The sequence below is a fragment of the Diospyros lotus genome, chromosome 3 (assembly GCF_014633365.1).
Source record: "Diospyros lotus cultivar Yz01 chromosome 3, ASM1463336v1, whole genome shotgun sequence".
Lineage (NCBI taxonomy): Eukaryota > Viridiplantae > Streptophyta > Magnoliopsida > Ericales > Ebenaceae > Diospyros > Diospyros lotus.
In genome coordinates, this window is record NC_068340.1 from 5,582,087 (window position 1) to 5,601,458 (window position 19,372).

At 33.4% G+C, this 19,372-nt stretch overlaps 2 protein-coding genes across 3 annotated transcripts; both read right to left on the reverse strand.

The window, feature by feature from the left end:
* Positions 1-1,428: 1,428 nt before the first annotated feature.
* Positions 1,429-6,972, reverse strand: LOC127797810 (ADP-ribosylation factor 2). Its single transcript, XM_052330967.1, has 7 exons — positions 6,814-6,972; positions 5,262-5,430; positions 2,920-2,990; positions 2,622-2,741; positions 1,992-2,110; positions 1,804-1,885; positions 1,429-1,694 (listed from the first exon to the last, which is right to left on the reverse strand). Exons 2-7 carry the CDS (start codon positions 5,407-5,409, stop codon positions 1,689-1,691), a joined length of 546 nt encoding a protein of 181 aa, XP_052186927.1. The 5' UTR covers positions 5,410-5,430; positions 6,814-6,972; the 3' UTR covers positions 1,429-1,688.
* Positions 6,973-9,499: 2,527 nt separating this feature from the next.
* On the reverse strand, positions 9,500-15,098 carry LOC127796486 (uncharacterized). Of its 2 annotated transcripts, XM_052328643.1 has the most exons (3): positions 14,974-15,098; positions 11,861-12,235; positions 9,500-10,372 (listed from the first exon to the last, which is right to left on the reverse strand). In XM_052328643.1, the coding sequence occupies exon 2, from the start codon at positions 12,227-12,229 to the stop codon at positions 11,885-11,887; it is 345 nt and encodes a 114-aa protein (XP_052184603.1). In that variant the 5' UTR covers positions 12,230-12,235; positions 14,974-15,098; the 3' UTR covers positions 9,500-10,372; positions 11,861-11,884. The 2 variants fall into 2 exon arrangements, with proteins under 2 accessions (XP_052184603.1, XP_052184604.1); XM_052328644.1 differs by lacking the exon at positions 9,500-10,372 and having other exon boundaries at positions 11,766-12,235.
* Between the last annotated feature and the right edge of the window lie 4,274 nt (positions 15,099-19,372).

Below are 19,372 nucleotides of genomic sequence, written 5' to 3' on the forward strand. Positions count from 1 at the left end.
TTGACTTCGAGTCGACCATCAAAGCGTAAAACTTTGTTCCCCAATCCCATTGTTTGAAGATTGGTTAATAGACATCGTAAGCTTTACAAAAGTAAATTAGAGAGAATTTTAACGAAGAGGGGCAATGCTTTGCTTTGCTTTTTATTACGAGTGAGTTGAAGAAGCACATTATAGAGACAGTAGTGCCCTTGGGAAAGCAACTCAATCTTCCTTTTGCTATGTATCTATATAAAGTTGCAAAGTTAATCAAAAGTTCGATCTAATATATGGAGGATTAGACGTTGATCAAAAACCAAAGTTTAAGCCAAACTATATAATATATGATTATCTTACGTCAAAAGCAAATCTTCGTAAGATCATGGAAGGCTGACAAGGGATTGGTTGGTGTCTGCCGGCAATGCAAGTTTACAACTTTTGCAGAAGATAAATCTTCGTAAGATCATTGTATTTTTATTTTTATAAATATTGAGTGGATTTGTGAAATTTTATACTGAAACGTGATAAACTGTCAATGGTCAAATAATGTGAACTGACAGACAGTGATAATTTTAAAAATATTTTAATGGGTGCCATTTTAAAGAGGAATGGGTCATTCTCATTTGTAACGCTTTCCTAAGATGCCGCAGAACTACTTGGGGAATCAGATAATCTTTAATCTTCTTCTCACTTTTTTTTTTTTTTTTTAAATATCAAATGCTCTGTACTAATTTGCGGTTTCCGCGAAATCTATCTCGCAGTTTTCGACCTTAAAAGGTTGAAACTGCAGTACAGCATATATAACCTTTGGTGAAGCAAGAATCTTGCGCTATATTGTTTAGCAATATAATTCCAGGGGGTAGTTATTTATAGGCTATCGTAAACAATGGTTCTACTTCGGACATACATGCACAATAAGATTCTTGGCTTTTAGTCTTGAATGAGGGGGTATACTTAAACTTCATTTCTTTCATTTTCACTGAAAATGTTAAATATCATAAAGGTGCCAGTGGTTAGTCCCAGAGACTGGAAATTTTCTCTCAAACTCTCTTACTTTGCTCAGAGAAATTATATATAATTTTTTTCCTGAGTACTATATGAAGGTTTTGATTAGCCATCTAAATTCAAAAAGGGAGGTGTTCCTTGTCGGGAATGGAATTCACATAATCTTTTTAGGTTTTGCTATAGAAATAAACAAAATCATCAATAACAAATACGAGACAACACGTAATTGATTTATAACACATTGGCATATTGTCCCAAGAGGCACAAATTGCTCTCTCTTTTCTCAATCGCAAACATACAATCTTCAGTCACACTAAAGCTGAAGCAGAACTTTCCCAGACTTACATCAGACATCGGCTTCTGCCGTATGCTTTTGTGGTCAAAGGGAGCTTAAGAAACATAATGGCAACAAGAACAAAACCATAAATTATGCTGCTTCAGCCCATATTGACAACTAAAACACCAAATTAGTATCAGTTATAAGCATTATATATTCGAATCTAAACAATGATTGCAAATACAAGTCTCTCACCAAAACATTCTATTAGACATAGCCATTGCCAAAACCCTAAATGACAAGTGAAACCCCTTTTTGAAAATTAAAACTCAAATAGTCACACATTGTCTGACAGATGAAAGGAACGAAAAGAGACTAGATAAAAACCACCCTGCATCCAGGACCAACCCACATCTCACTCTTCATTACCTCATGCCTGCGACCAAAGAATTAGAACCAGAAACAAAAATGAGATCAAATGGAAGTGATTATTTGGATAATCAGATAAACATGCTTAAATAACCAGATGATATCCAAGTACTTGCCTTGTTAGCGATGTTGTTGGAGAGCCAGTCCAACCCCTCATACAGCCCTTCCCCAGAGGTTGCACAAGTGCTCTGGATGTACCTGCAAATATCAATTTCGGTTAAAATGGTACTAGACAAACTCACTATACTTCAGGTTATGAAAAGGGGAAGAGCAGGGAAGGGTGGGGGAGGGAGGGAATGCTCACCAGTGACGTTGTCGGAGGGAGTGGAGACCGAGCTTGTCAGTTATTTCAGCAGCATTCATCGCATTTGGAAGATCTTGTTTGTTAGCAAATACAAGCAACACTGCATCTCGCAACTCATCCTGACGCATCAAAAGCCAAAATGTCACTACTCGTAACAATAGTTTTACTAATGTTGTCTAATGTTAAGAGAGAAAACAGGTGTTGTTCAAGCATCTCACAAACTGCAAATTAAAATGATAACCAATAAAATACATGTTATCAGAGATCAGGGGCATTAAAAAAAAAAGCACCAACCAAAACTGTAGTTTTATAAGCTTGCATTCTGGAACATCTTACAAACAACCAATCATTTATGCACAAAATAATAAGAGCAGAAGCAAATGTCATTGAGAAGTAACACACAGATCTGTATGCCTTTTGAAAGGGGAGAGGGAGACCAGGGTTGGTATTGTCAAGTAATTTAACTTTAGTAGAATCTAGCTTGGACAAACTGCCACAGGTACAAGCGTATGGAGAGAAATGCTTGAAATAACTCAGACAAACTCCAAGAGCATTTAAGTCACATTTGACAATTTCAGACCTTCTATAAAATTCAAATACTGTGAGAATGACTACAGGACAAACTACTACCTCATTCAACATACGATGTAATTCATCCCTTGCCTCAACAACACGGTCTCTGTCATTGCTATCAACCACAAAAATGAGGCCCTGTGTGTTCTGGAAGTAGTGCCTCCACAACGGACGAATCTGCATTCAACGGCATTTCAATTATGGTAATCCATTGGATAAAGATATTATAAGGTCCTACCAAAGGGAAAAAGGAAGAACATATTTCAGCAGTTTCATTAATCAAATCATATTAAACTACTGACTATCTAAGGAGTGGCTATAAAGGGGAGGGTGGGAGGGAGGGAGAGAGTCGTACCTTGTCCTGACCACCAACATCCCACACAGTGAAGCTGATATTTTTGTACTCAACAGTTTCAACATTAAAGCCTGCAGGTAATTACCATTCTGTAAATAAATAGACCCCACTTCTAATACTTGAAATTCACTAATGATGCTGCCCCCACAGAAAAGTTCTGCAGGTAACATACTCATGATTGGCAAACTAAATGCTACAAGAAAAAATGAACACATTAATCACGCTCAGAAACTTCCATAAAGCTTCATCGATAAACTTATAATGATAAACAAAAGAATGCATAGCCATAAGCAGAATCCCCCAGTGATTATAAAAATTTTAATGATTGAAACTTCTTTTTTTTTTTTTTCTTTTTTCTTTTGGCTTAAGTGTTATGTGAACCTAAGGTGAGCCTTGATAGCAACATTAAGGTTGCTCTTTTGTGACTGGAAGATCAGGAGTTTTGAGTTGTGGAAGTGGCATATTTGTAAAACAATGGTAAAACTACATATAAAGATGACCCTCCCCCAACCCACGTAAAGTGGGAGCCTTGGGCATTGGGACACCCTTTTTTTAGTATTATGTGAACCATTTCCTTTGATCTCATGTGTGTAGAATTCATCAAACCATCACTTAAAAGAAGTTATATACAAAATTAATGTATAAATTATAGAATACCAATATTTTTTTAATATGTGAGAAGAATTATAGAAATATTGCTTTCTTTTTTTGCTTGATAAGAAATGGGAATCTTGTTTTCAACATGCCATGAACCTTCATTTTTACACGGTACATTAGTGCAGGTACATCTGAGGTGCGCTAAAATAAAAGAGCACTACAAATGGTGTCTAGACTCACACAAAGCTAAGTTAAAAATGGCACCTTTAGCAACGCACAGATGTAATCAAGCATTCAGGTCCTCGACTAATGGTTGCACAGAGGCACCAGCCTACTGAGGCATGTGCACTGTGCCAGATTTTCTGCTTGCCTTGTTGCCAAGACAAAGGGAGAAAGGGTGTTTGTATCCAAGCTAGCAGCACCTAATGTGGACAAGAAATGTTAACTGATCAAGCAGTCTTCACCTGCCAGTAGGCAATCTGCTACTGACAGCAGCATCCAGGCTTGGAAGCTAAGCATTTCTTGACTCAATGGTTTGATGACACAAATCTAGTCTGGAAAATCCTAAGGCTAGGGCATTAACCAAGGGGGACATCAAATCATATACACCTAGCAATCCCCACGGGCAAGTATTATTAACTGCCTCCTATTAAGCTCCCAATCTGCCCATTAGAAGTTCCAATTGGCAGACATCTGTAGCTATGATAACCCCATCTATCAGCAGATCATTACATAAATAACCATGGAATTTTGCCTCATTAGCTTGCATATGTAATCTGCTCAACAAACATAAAGTAAAATCCAGTAACAAATCACCAAAACCAGCTGTTCACAAAGATCTCAATTCAGTATTTATACAGGATTGAATCTCCACCCATAGACCAGACAACAAGCAAGTAAAAGCTAAGGGATTTTACTAATAAGTTGACAGCAGATGCTAGTTCCTAGAACAGTCTTAATGAAGATAAAAACAAAAGAGTACACTATCAATTCTTCAACAAGTTTTCCTTTTTATTGTCTACTTCACAAATATTTTTCAGTAGATTAGTTATAGTAAAGCATGTAAACAAACAATTGAAAGGCCTGCCCACCCAGAAGAGAATAATTGGTACCTGCACTATAAAACCTACCATTCAAGTTAATATCATTATTTTGAAGACAATGGTAAAGGGGAGCACAATGCAACCTAGCATACCATGTGCATGTGGTAAAACTATACACTCAAGCCTGTCACATATCTTCAGAGACAACAATATGAAGCAGCACTTCTGAGACTACCTTCATGTTTAAGTTTAATATATTGAAGAATGGCCTTAAACAAAACATGCCTCAATTCTTGGACATAGTTAATATACAATGCATTTGCAGAAAATGACTTCAATCACAATGATAAATATAACTAGTGTGAATATAACTCTATTAATCCATTAATCTTTATACACACACACACACAGACGTATCTGTGTGTGTGTGTGTGTTAGGTTTTAAGAAGTTTAAAACCCAAAAATATGATGTTGTATGAATAAAGCTTTCTTGAGACTTTTTGTTCAAGGCCCATTTTCAACACATTAAAACATAAACGTGAAAATAAAAATAATATTGTATAATTTTACACAATAAGATATAAGAGTATAAAGATATTTTTTGACACCCAACCCAATCAATATAGAAATGGAACCACCAGACACATAAGAACAATACCAATTTTCAATAAAGCTTGTGTACATATGGATAAAAACACTTACCAATGGTAGGAATTGTAGTTACAATCTCCCCAAGCTTGAGCTTATACAAGATGGTGGTCTTACCAGCAGCATCAAGACCTACCATAAGGATACGCATCTCTTTCTTGGCAAAAAGTCGGCTGAAAAGCTTGGTGAATGTCAACCCCATTTTTCTTCCTTGTGGTGGATCCTACACATTGACACATAACATCACACATATCAGCCAAGTAGTAAGATGATTGGTAAAATCAAATCCACCAGCTTGACCTTTGATAATCACAATCAACGAGAATCAAGTATGGTTCTTTCCATATGTCAACAGATGAAATGGATTTGAGCTACAAACATATCTCACTCAAAGATTTATGTAAAATATGAAAGTGTTAATCTCTAAAATGAACCATAATTTAATTCATACACATAGTTAAAAACCTACATTAATACGAATGTACAAGTACCATAAACTAAAACATTCAACACTTTCTTCAGATCAGAAAATAATAAAACAATGTTACCAAACAAATAATAAAGAAAGCCTCAAATCACAAAACTAAATCCACAATGTAGTAAAACCAAATGTTGGAAAATACTTTTCACTTTTTCTAAGAACAAAAGAATCTCAACTAATTGGAGGCTATAGCAAGTTTTATGTCAATGATCACTCGATTGTCCCCCATTCTTATCTTCACATACCTCATACAGAGAGAAATGAATTGATAGAATACCATATGGGACTAACGAATTCATAAAATAGTAAATACAACAGAAATTTCTATCCAACATCAACACCAGTCTACATTGATCAACGGCATCTATGATAATAACTGGAGAAAGGAATCACGGATCCAACAGTAGAATGTGAGAAGAGAGAGAAAGAACGCAATCTTCCATCCAATGGCTGGTGTACCAATGCAATCGCAGGTTGGGGAAAGAAAACAAGTAAAATTAAGAGAATGGGGAAGAGTAAGCAAGTAAAAGTCAGTCTACCCAAAAAGTTTGCCAGATCAAATGCATCTGAAGGTGAAGCAGACATCATGACATATTCCATTGTGGATTCAGATATAAAATTTCCCATTCAGAATGAGTAACACGTATCACAAAAAATCCAATAACACAACTTTCAGATCGAAACAATATTTCCTAACAAGCCGAAAACGGAAAGCATGGAAGCACAAAGAAGAAATCCTAGATCGGGCACGAACAGCCTCAATTGAGATCAAATGTCACTCAATCACCTCGAATACTTGGAGAATAAAATAACACCGAATGATTTCAACAGCACAAACTTCAGATCGAAACAATACGCGCATGCATGAAAGCAAAATCGAATAGAAAGACGCTCAACGAACGCGAATTTTAACAGAAACAGAATAAACTTTCCGGAAAATGAAAAAATATCAAAACTCATATCCAGCAATCAGATCGCAATCGAAGACAGTCGAAAGAAGCTTCGCCTACAAACAGGAATACCGTAGAGCACTGACCAACGAATCGGAACTGTGTAGATACAGATCTTTCTATACAAAGATCAACAATCTATAGAGGAGATTTGAATTTGGAAGCGTGATTTTACCTGCGAGAGAGCGAGAAGGGGGTGGGGGAAAGCCTAGAACCAACGCTCGGTATTTTGGGGGAAGGAGCGTCAACGCCACAGGGATTAAATACGGAAGAGTTTGGCCTTCAAATTGCCGTTCGCTTTCTTGAAAATAGCGAAAATACCCCTTCTCTTCCAGGTCAAGTTGTGTGATGCTCTGGCCACGTCAGCAGTCCGTGCATGAGCTGGCCCTCGGTTGGACGCAGAGGTAAATGAAAATGAGAGCTGACCGACTTAAAATAAAATGTCGAAATAAAAGGGAATTTAATTTATAAATAAAATTATAAAGTTGTAAACCACGCTAACAATGTGTACAGTAATGCTGGGAGTCAAATGATTACATCACGCCAGTTTACCATTCGTGTCAATAAATTTTGAATTCGATTTTTTATATTATGTAATAAGATAAAGTCTTATAATTTATTTTTTTTATCGAAATTAAAGATACGAGTAATGAAAGACCACACAAGAACAATAACCTCAAGAGTTATCTTAAGGGTCATGATTGATGACATAATAATATTATCAATTATGTATTGTATTTTTATTAAAAAATATATTAAGTAAAAGAGATAATGAAATGTGGTCTTTGTAATGAAGAAGTACTACATAATTGATGACATCATTATCAGTCATGACTTCTAATATTATTCAAAAAATAATATATTTAATTTTTTCTACTATGTTACTAATTATTTAAAAATATATAATTATATTTTATAAAAATATTTATAAGTAATACAGAATAAATATACTTGTTAAAATATACTTTCTATATTTATAAATATAAAATAAAGAAAAGTATAAATGGGTTTTTATTGAGTTACATTAAAAATTAAAAATTATTTATTTATAAAAGGATAAATTTGAAACATACAAAAAAAAAATATTATCTCAAAACAACCTCCAAAAACTCAATGTTAGTTTTGTCCTTCAAACTCACGACTTCACCTAATATAAAATTTTAGTGTTTAGAAGGAAACTCACTCCACCATGCTCTTAAACGCAATGATAGAGACAGCGTCATGACAAGTCTAAATCTTAGACCGTACCGGCCCAAATTGAGCCATTCGCCCATCCCAGTTATTTCTTGAAACGTACCAATCAAGCTCTCTTTTGGGCTAATTTCGGCTCGCAACTCAATCCTAGCCTCTAGCTTGATCTTGACCCTACGTCAATCTGCAAACAATTTCATTGTAGTTGTATATTGGATACTATAGCGCATCGCTCAAGATTCCATCTTCATTAATGGTGGATGAAGATCTCGTCTGCACCATGCTACTATTAGGGAGCTCCATTGATACTGGATATTCAGTCCTATCACCCTACAAACGCACAATGCATGCAAGAGGACCTCTCATTCTTTTATATGAGTCAGTTCTCTCCAAAATCAAGGTATATTCTTCTTTAAACTATTAATATTCTATCAATTTTATTCTCTTATTTACTAAAGTATTGAAAGTATTTCTAGGTACCAATCATCTCCTAAGTTTATTTCATATCATTGCAAGCTCACATCCGACCATCTCCTTTTGAGTCCGAAATAACATCCCATACTCTCTTTTTATCAAGCATGTTATGGAGCCAAACAGTTGGTTGAAAAGTTGAATGTAAAGCCAAAAACAAAAACACCTTTCCTGCAACTAGCGGTCTTCTTCCATCTACAAACAGCGAAGAAGGAGAGAAAAACAGATCGGTGGAGAGAAATCCAGAGAGAGAGAGAGAACCAGAGCGAGATGGGTTTGGTAGAGGCAATCACATGCCTGGTTTTCATCGCCTCACCGGCGGCAGCCTATTCCGCAGGCGGCGACGAGCCGACGGCCTACGAGGTTCTTTAAGAACACAACTTCCCCGTCGGCGTCTTGCCCAAAGGCGTCACCGGCTACTATTTGGACCCATCCACAGGCAAGTTCTCCGCCCTCTTGAACGGCTCTTGCAGCTTCTCTCTCGAGGGTTCCTACCAACTGAGCTATAAATCCACGATCAATGGCTACATATTCAATGGCAAGCTCTCCCGGTTGGCCGGTGTCAAGGTGAAGCTGTTTCTCTTCTGGTCTGGGTTGATATCGTCGAGGTCAATAGGAAAGGCGGCGATCTCAAATTCTCCGTGGGGTTGGCGTCGGCTGGTTTTTAGGTGGAAAATTTCGAGGAGTGTCCACAGTGTGGGTGTGGATTGGATTGTCCCGAGGAATGTCCAGAGTGTGGAATTGCATAGTAAGGAAGGAAGCAAGCAAGCTTAGGTCAAAACCCCACGGCTGTTTCTTATTCTTCTTGATTTAATTAAGAAATCGAATTCGCAGTAGTCTCAATTATCTCTCCCCACTTGTTATGGATATTAATGTTACTCTTCTTCGTTCATCTGTTTGCTTGTTGCCATCCTCTCATCTTATTTTTAATTTTTTGCTCAAAATTTGCTGTTGAATGGCAATTGAGAAAGCCTGGAGGCTGGCCTGGCTGGAGCTAGCAATGCTCAAATTTTCTTCTTTCACCACCTTTCTTCTCTATATATTAGAGTTTGATATTTATAATAATAACTAGAGATTATCTGCACTAACTATAATTGATCACCGACCACACCTAAGTAATGACATTGTAAACTTCGATCGAGTCCTTGTAAATATTTATTGTTGTGATAACTCCAAGAGTTTGTACATTTATATATCCCTACAAAAAACTAAAGTTAGTGAATTATTATTATTATTATTATATGGTGAGTGCTGGCACTGTGGCCTGGCCTGGCCGTGCCATATTAGTACATTTTTCGCTTAATCGGTATGAATAAATAAATTAATGTGGCGCCTGCCGACTGACCAACTGCCAACAAGTGGCATAGATGAGAGAGCTAATACTCTATTAATTAATAATCCCAGCTAATAAAATTAGGGTTGATCAAAAGCATGCATGCATGCATGCACGACGAACATGATCAAAAGCAGCTTTTTTTTCTTCCTTTTTTTTTTCTTTTTTTTAATATTGACAAAATCTCAGTGTCACAGGTCATGGGGTGGACGAGGGCTTCCGGGTCCGATCCGATTCGCTTTCTCACAGTCATATATACTTGCCAAACATTGACAATTTTTGCATTACTTAATTTAGGCATATTATACTCAGCAGCCCAATTAAATTAATTACACGACGTATTAACAATTATCCACCCAAAATTATTAAAAATAATTTATAATTATATTTAATATATTATTTTCCTTGCATTATATCATATCATAGACCCCAAACCCATTAATATTACAGTCCAAGTGCCGCTGTCTCCATCGGATGCATCATATTATTATATATTTCATAGGCTAATCCGCTGGGCGAGACAGCTAGCGACAGCCATATGAAGTGAGGATCAAATTACCCTTTGAACCGGTAAGAAAAAATCAGGCAGGCTTTTACCGGAAAAGGGAGATACAGGAGGAGTACACCCATCAGGCGAAACCGGCGGCGAACCGTTCTGACTGCTAGCCCCTTGGCCTTGTCCCGGTGGTTTCACCACCATGATCCGCTAGCTGCGTAACCTTCATTCCCCCCTCCGATTCTGCTCAGAAGAAAAATTCAATCACACTGTCAGCGAACTCTTTTAATTTCTTATATATATATATACACATCAACTGTGAATTAATTGTTCAATTTGATCTACAAAATAGGCGGATTCATAACACAGCCGGCGTAATGCAGCTAACTAAGCGTACCGTGGCCGGAGCTGGACCGAAAGGCGAACGTGTGGTTTTTCAGAGGCCAGTCTCCGGCGGCGGACCGGCAACGGTGTCGTCCCGGAGCCGACTTATTCCTATTCTTATTCTTACAGATCCAACAAAAAAAGTGAAAGTAAATAAGGCCAATTAACACACGATATTATCTGATTCATAAGTGTTTATATTATCAAAATTATGAGTAATATATTAATAAAAGTTCGTTTCATAACTTTTAATTTTTTTTAGAGTACTTAGTTTGGTTTAATTATACTTATTATTTCAATTTTTTCATCACTATTTATTAATTTAAGATTTTAGATAAACTCCCAACAAAAACAAAAAAAAACATAGTTTGATGGCTTCCCTCAAGAGGTTATTTTTCAGAAGTTCATTTTACAAAATAATTTTTTAAAAAATAGTAAAAATAAAAGTTCACTTACTTATAAACAATAAATAAATAAATTTCTCTAGCCCAATAATAATTTGAGGCTGTTTATGAACTTATCTTCTCTGATTATTTGGAATTTACAAGATAAAAATTTATAATACTAAAAATAAATCAAAATTGGGCCAGCAGTCTTAACACACAATAGCCAGGGTGATGTTTACCCAACAAAATTCTATATACATCATGAGTCGTATAGAGACGTGTGAGACGAAAGATATTTTGGTCATAATATCCCTTTATGTAGCCCAAAATATACAAAAGTGGTGTAAAAATGGCATGATTCAAGAAAAAAAATGTTACTAGTACACCTTTGAGTACACCTTAGACTATACAAAAGTATATTAATGAAAAAAAATCCCTCGTGAAACGTATAGAGACGCGTAAAGCGCATAAAGACGAGAGGTATTTTGGTCATAATACCTATTTATGTAGTTCAAAATATACAAAAGTGATGTACAAATAGCATGACTCATATAAAGAGATAGTAAAGTAAAATATTCTAGATTTTTCAAAACACATGAAGATAGAAAACACATAAAACCATAAGTTCGTTCAAGTACTTTTATTTATTTTATTTTATAGGTTGAATTAAAAAAAAAAACATTGAGAGCTGCATTTGGAAATCAGATAAAAATGTAATAAATTCAGCAGAGGCGGCCTGGAAGCACAAACATAAGCAATAATGTAAAAGCCATAGCTGCTGCAATTCATATTCATATTCCATGCCCATCTGTTCAACAACACCATAGCAAGGAGAGAGAGAGAGAGCATAAACAAAGATGAATAATAATAATAATAATAAGCACATTTGAATTTTTCCTCCCATAAATCAGAAAATCCATGAGCTATATTATTTATTGTTCCAAAGGAGGAAAATAGTTACCTGATTAAACTCATCTGAATTAGTTTATACCAGTTTAATGCCTGCTTCGGTCAGGGAATCGATCACAGTTTTTACCTTTCCATGATATTTCTGATCTCTCTTCAGAAAAACAGAAACAGCAGGGACACCCGTAACCAGAAGGCGCTCTCCAAGAATTTTCCCTATCTTGGAAGCAGCCGCAACGTCCCTGGTATTTTCCATGCTCGACCTCAGAGACTTCTCCTGTGAGCTTGCAGCAGAGGCGACTGTAGCAGTTGGCGAGTGGATTACTTGGGCCGTCACGTACTTGTTTGTGAAGTGCATCTTCAAGACATATGGTTTAAGAAACTTTGTGATTCTTTCTGGTCTGACCGGTGGAGGAATAACCATTTTGTTCTGCAAATAATAATAAACCAAGTTAATTACAACTTCATTGTAGAATACAGATTTTAATATCTGATATCCCGTATGTATGATTTACGGAGAGAGCTTCACTAATGAAGTTAGTTCCTCTGGTTGCAATATGTGGAAGCTGCCAGTGGAGTTTCCCACTAGTTAAACAGCGCTTTCATGACCCTTGTCCAGTACGTCAAAGTGTCCCCAAATGCAAAGGTGAAATGAAAAACTCAACTCTTGCAGATACCATGACTTGCAAGGATGAGCCTAACATGATTAAATGGAGGGCTATTTACTCAATTATATCATGTCTCTGCACCTAAATTAATGACAGATCTAAATTTCAGCCTCAGTTGATGAATTTCAAGTTTAGATTTGTAGGTCTCCTTGTCTTCTCTTATCCTGCATCCAGGGGCAACCTCAAAAAAAAAAACTGGCATCCTATCTAAATAGCTCAACCACACAAACAAACTAAAAGTAGAATAAATGAAAGCAAGCCAGCTAATGCATTGGAAGTAAAACATAATATAGACAACAGTTTTGCAGCTTAAAGTACACGTAGAAATGGCAAAGTCAATAGTTCTTAACGCTAACTTCACTTATGAACTACACAGTCCTAACATGCACAAAGACACTGCGGGATAGTCATTAAACATATGAGAAGCATGCTTAGAAAATCCTAAAACTAGTTATTAACCTCCATGAATTGCTGAGGGTTGTGACCATAAACTTGTGTTGGTTTTGATGATGCCAAGTTCAAACCAAATAAACCACAATTATTTGGTTCATTTGTGATTGAACTTCTGCAGAAGAAGAGGAAATGTGGTTTTTCTTTTAGTGCACCCCATTCAGCATAACTGCTTTTGCCATCCACAGCAAAGTGGCATGCAACAGAAATTATATTTTCATCCCCATTATGAATGACATGAAACAAAAATTTTGAACCAACATGACATAAGAAAACAACTGGGATAGGAGACTAGAGCACAATGTCAAAGAGGTATTGGAAACTGGCCTTGAGCTAGAAACTAGTCATACAAATGGGTCTTGTGATTTTGAAGAAGATGAAGACAAGCAATCTTCTTATTAGAAGCAGTTTCTTTTATAATAGTAGTATCCATGGACGTTGTCTAGGTTTGGCAGCAATCCTTCATGCCACCAGCTTGGGATGTAAAAGACTCGAGAGGAAGAGAAGCAGCAGAATTGATAAGTGAATTTCTAGCTGTAGTAAAATAGACTACTGCATTTGAATTTTATTATTATTATTATTATTATTATTATTATTATTATTATTATTATTATTATTATTATTATTATTATTATTATTTGCTTAGAGATTTTTATTTTATCAGCTATATTTGTTTCACTGGTTAGGCAGGAATTCCTAAGTCGTTCAAATGTCTAAAAGTTGGAAAATGTTCAACAATAATCATTTTGCAAAATGGTCAAAATTGCAATCAAACAACAGTGACTTGAGATTGGCTACTCCATCGATACAATCTTTCTTCAAAACTCCTCCTTTTCTTTGCTTTTTCCCTTCATCTCCCATAACATGTATGCCTCTCTCCAACTTGCAAATTCAGATCTAAATTTCTTTAACCTAGATTTGAATTTCAGATCTGGGTTTAGTGAGCAGAGGAGAGGGGAAGAGGCACCCCTACTTAGTTCCTCTTCTTCTTCTGCCAAATGCAAATTTAGTAAATAGGTGAGAGAGAGGCATCTCTGTTTTGCTTCTTCTTGTCATCTACTTTTTTTGGGGGTTTTCAGATCTTTCTCCATGAGCTCAGATCTTTATTCATCAAATGCAACACAGATTTGATTGGGGTTGGCTAACCAGATATAATAATAAATAAATTAATTAGTAAAAGTTAATCAAGCACCAGTAACTATATTGTTTTTCTCTGTCGTTTTCCTTTCATTTTGCCTCAACAAATCATGGTTCAAAACAGTCTTAGTTACAAGAAAACAAACAAAAACAGAAAAACATGCATAAACATCTCAACTAACTACTCTAATAAAATCCATGCAATCCCACTAGGCGCACAAAAAGTGATTTTTTAATCAAACTCTGGAGAAACCAGATGACTACTCCACTGTTTCAACATAACCAATTGACTAGGCACCCATATCTCCTCCCAAAGAACCAACAATGCACAACTCTTATTCCTTTTTCGGTTTGCTTCATATGCAGAAACTAACAAAATCCAGTTGACTACCCAACAACTTTGACACCTCAAGGACATATAGGGACAAGGACACACAATCTCTCTTCTGCACATCAATACGAAACACAAGAACACCCAAATAATATTTCCGCCATATCAACCCAAAGATAGCAGCAAAACCGCTCAAAAAAATCAATCATGTGTACATTAGAATGTGTAAAGCCATTCCGGATGCTATAGATACACAAAATTGGAAAATTCCAGATTATAACCACTCATTTTAGCACAGAAAAAAAAAAATCAAACCCTTCAGGTTCAAACAACATACATAATCTTTTATGCTCCACGTGATGGACCAAATTAACTGGCCAAGAACTAGAATCCAAATTAACTGGCCAAGAACTAGAATCTACTGTCTGCTAATGATTTAACCTTTCGAAATACACGTATGGGAGCGTCAAACTCATACGTGTATTCTAAACCGTTGTATAATATATATAAATATTATGTATATATATGATCAATTAACAGAGTCGGGAAGAGAGGGGAAGAGAGAGAGAGAGAGAACCAGACCTTGTGGAGCGGCGACGACGACCGGAGGCGGAGGAGGATGGGTCGACGGCGGGAGTGAGTTCAGAGAGAGAGAGAGAGAGAGAGAGGGCAGAGGGGGGTTTTGGCCAAAGCCGAGAGGAAAATGGGAATTTGGGGAGGGAAATAATTTTTTTTTTAAATATTTAGTTATTAAATAAAAAATAAAATAATTTATGAAAATAATATTAATAATTATTTAATTAATAAAAAATAATTTAATATCATCATAACTGATAAAATAATTAAAATTATGATAATTATTAAATAATTTAAATTATAATTTATGATAATCATCTAAAACATGATAATAAAATAATTTAAATTATTATATCAAATTAATATTTATTTAAAAATCTAATTATATAATAAATCTAATCATTATAATAAATTAATTTAATACATTATATTATTAATAAATAATTAATGCTTAATTATAATAGCTTAATAATTATATTCATGTATTTATAGAATTATATTAAAAATTACTTATAATAGTATTAGTTGAATTTTAATAATTTAGTTAGAATTAACGAAAATATATTCAATAAGAAAAAATTATAAATATAAATCAAAATACAAAAATATCAGAAAAAATATAAAAAATATAAGAGATTAAATGAGATGAGATCATAAACAAGATTAAAAGAAATCAAGATAGACCTAAAAAACTAATCAGTATGAGAATCGTTGTAAAGGACGGGAAAAGGTCCAAAGATTCGCAACTTTGTCTTTATTCCTGTAAAAACTTTTTATGAGATTAATGGTATCATGTATTTGTTAAAATTTTAGGGATTTTATAAATGAGCTTATGAATAAAGGAATTTTAGAAATTATAAATTATAAATCAGGTAGGGATTTAATTTTAGGGAAAAGGGGAATTTTAGTGTAGGAATTTAGTTTTAGATTTATTATTTGTATTTATAAATAAAATAAAAATAAATAAATTAATTTAAATTTTAAAAATTAAAATGACGTAGTTTTGTAATTTAAGTATAAAATTATAGATACGTGGATACTTGATTAATGGTTAATTTTATAAAAATTTTATTATAATTATACCCTTCATTTGATCTTAAAATTGGCTTAAATTAGATACTAATACATATTTTATGGTTATATGCAAGTTTAAATTGAGAAATGAATGAAATGAAGTTCTAAAGTAAAATTTAAAAAATAATAATAATAATAATACATATATAAATATATATAATACATATACATTAATACATTTGTGCATGTAATATATATATATATAATATATAATCTATTAATAACACTCAATTGCTTATTTGTAAGCATGAAGAATGTGGGTTTGGAGACTCAAATTGGATTGAAGAATGAAGAATTCAAACCCAACCCATGAAGAATTAAAGCCCAATGCATACCCATTAAATTGAAGGTCCAAGGCCTAGCACATGTTTAAGGCCTAACTTGAGCAAGCCCATGGAAGACGTCATTTGGAGAAAGCCCAAATATTTTTTAATCATAATGAAGATAAAAAACTCAATTGTATAAATTTATTTATTTATTTTTATTTTTAAAATTTTATTTTACGAGTGCTTTATTAAGTGTGTTTTTTAGGTAAAATCCATTTAACTTTATAAGTGTTTTATTATATGTGTATTTTAGCTAAAATCCATTTAACTTTAGGTGTGTATTATAACTAAAATCCATTTAACTTTAAGTGTGTGAGTGTCCATTAAATATAATTATGTCTAGTTGAATAATTAAAATTGTGTGGTTTGTATTGTATCTTGTGGGCTATAAATGGCTCACTTGATTGCATTTGTAAGGGTGATTATTATTCTTAAATTAAATTTTAGTTATTTTATTAAAATTCTCTATTTGAGAATTACTTTTGTTCTCTCTTATTTTCTCTATTATTTGCTCTTGTAATCTTACTTTATTTCTTTCTTCTTTTAAATTCTTATGTCATTTATTGTTACTTTATTATCCACCGCCTAAATGACAAGTTAATTTCTACCTTTAAATTTATGTAATTTTAATTCTTATCTTTTAATTATCCACCGCCTAAATGGCCTGTTAGTTTCTGCTATTTTAATTCCTATCATTTAAATTATGTTATTTAAATTACGTCATTTAAATTTCTGTCAATTAACTTTCAAATGGAGATGAGTAGTTAAATCTAATATTTGGTTAAGGCAAGGACAGTGTCCAACGCCAATGATTCCCAAAAAAAGCTACACTTTAAATAAGTAACATTAATTTAAATTTCAGTATGAGTGTGTCTTAATTATTGAGAAATCACTAGGTTTGAATTGGAGCGTAAACCTAACTTAGAGTTTTCATGTCATGCACGAGAGTTACTAGAACTGGAAACGCTATCATACCCAAACCCAGATGATTAATTTAGTTGTTTTGTGTATTAATTGCAATTGGATTTATGGTAGTTACTTAAATTAGAATCCCGCATATCATGTATGAGAATTGCTTAAACTAGAACTATCATCATCTCTAATTGCATTTAATAACAAACCCTCATATCTGAAATTAAATTAATGTTGCTAATTTTTTTTACTAAAATTTGGGAATCAATGGGTTGATGCTGAAATTGTCTTAACTCAAGTGCTATTCAATTTCATATTATCACATTTAGCATTTATTTCAACTTCTGACTTACTTTATTTTCTAGTATCTATTATCTAAAAATCCATAAAAACAATCTTGTTGCCAATTCATCTAAATGCGTGTGCGTGCGTGACATTCTTTTCTTCTTTTGCCATAAATAAATCTCTCAGTGGACGAGCTGGACTTATCCAGAAAATATAAATTTAAATTTGGACTACAACTGTTTTCGTACACTGATGAGTATAAACCTCTCACCAAAATAAAGAAAAAAAATAAAAATATAATATGTTTTAATTGTAAGGTGAGAGTGCAGCCAATACTCACACATATATAACATTTGTAATTATGTGTGGGTAAGTTTATAAATAATTATCTACACATGCATAATATTTATTAATATACGTGGGCAATATAATCCAAAATAAACGTCACATCAATTAAAATTTTACAAAGAAATATCCCACCAACATTTGAAAGTTGAGAGAATTTTTTCCGCTAAAAATAAGTGTGAGTATATCAATTTATCCATACATAATAAATATAGATAATGTAACGAGTTTATCTAATTTAATCACCCACGCATATAACCATTATGTGTGGGTAAATCTCTCAAATTTTTGTAGTGTAAACATTTTCTTACTCGATTAAAATAATAATTATTTTACTAAGTTCATACATTAATTGATTAATTTTAAGTCACAACAATTTTTTTTATTAATACATTATATTAAACTAAGTATTACTCGAATGAGATATACAGTTACTAAGTAATAATTTTTTTAAATTTAATGATACAAATATAGAATTGTTATTTTAATTCGTATTTATTACTCGATACTTAAATTAAATGTTATAGTTACTCAACTAATGTATTATTTATTCATTTAGTCGAATAACTATTTGGTTATTCAATTAATGTCATTTTATCATATATTTGAATAAGACAAGTATATAATCAATTAATCTCTTAAATGTTTAGGTTTTACTTAATTAAAAAATAAAAAATTAATCGAGTATAATATTTATTAGTTGTTATTCAACTAAATATTTTCTTACTCGATTAAAATAATAATTAAACTATTAAAATCATACATTAATTAATTAATTTTAAGTTACAACAAATCTTTTTATAAACATATTCTATTAATGATATCAAGACATTCTATTAATCATTTTATTAATGTATTTATAAATAAGTATATTCAAAATTATAAATAAATTTATTAATACATTTATAAATAAGCTTATTTACAAGCTAGCTCGCAAGCCTATCGAGCCAAACTTTGCTGAGTTCAAATTCAACTTGTTAACAAATCGAACTTCAAATTTAGACTCAAACTCGACTCATTTACCTTAACGAACGAATTTTAACCGAGTCGAGTATAGAACCGAGCTCGAATGGCTCGGTTTATTTGCAACCCTACCCAATGCCAAACACGATTTATGTCAATCAAAATTGTTAGCAAAGATAAAAAAAAAAAAAAAAATCAATTGTCCTCGCAAAAGTCAAGGCAAGCTCAAGGCATAGGTCACTAAGGCTTATGTCTTGATCTCAAAAAAACAAGGTGTCTTATCATTTGATATTCTACTTCAAGATGATTTTTTGTTTTAATTTATGTTTTGTTTATTTTATTATTCTATTTAGACGAGAAGGTCTTTAAACTCTCTAAGTTTATAGATCATTTTTCAATATTAGGTAATGAATAGTATTTTAAAATATGACATACTCTCTATTGGTGGTTTGGATTTGTTTTCAGAAGTAAAATTTTTAAAATAAATTATAACCATGAAA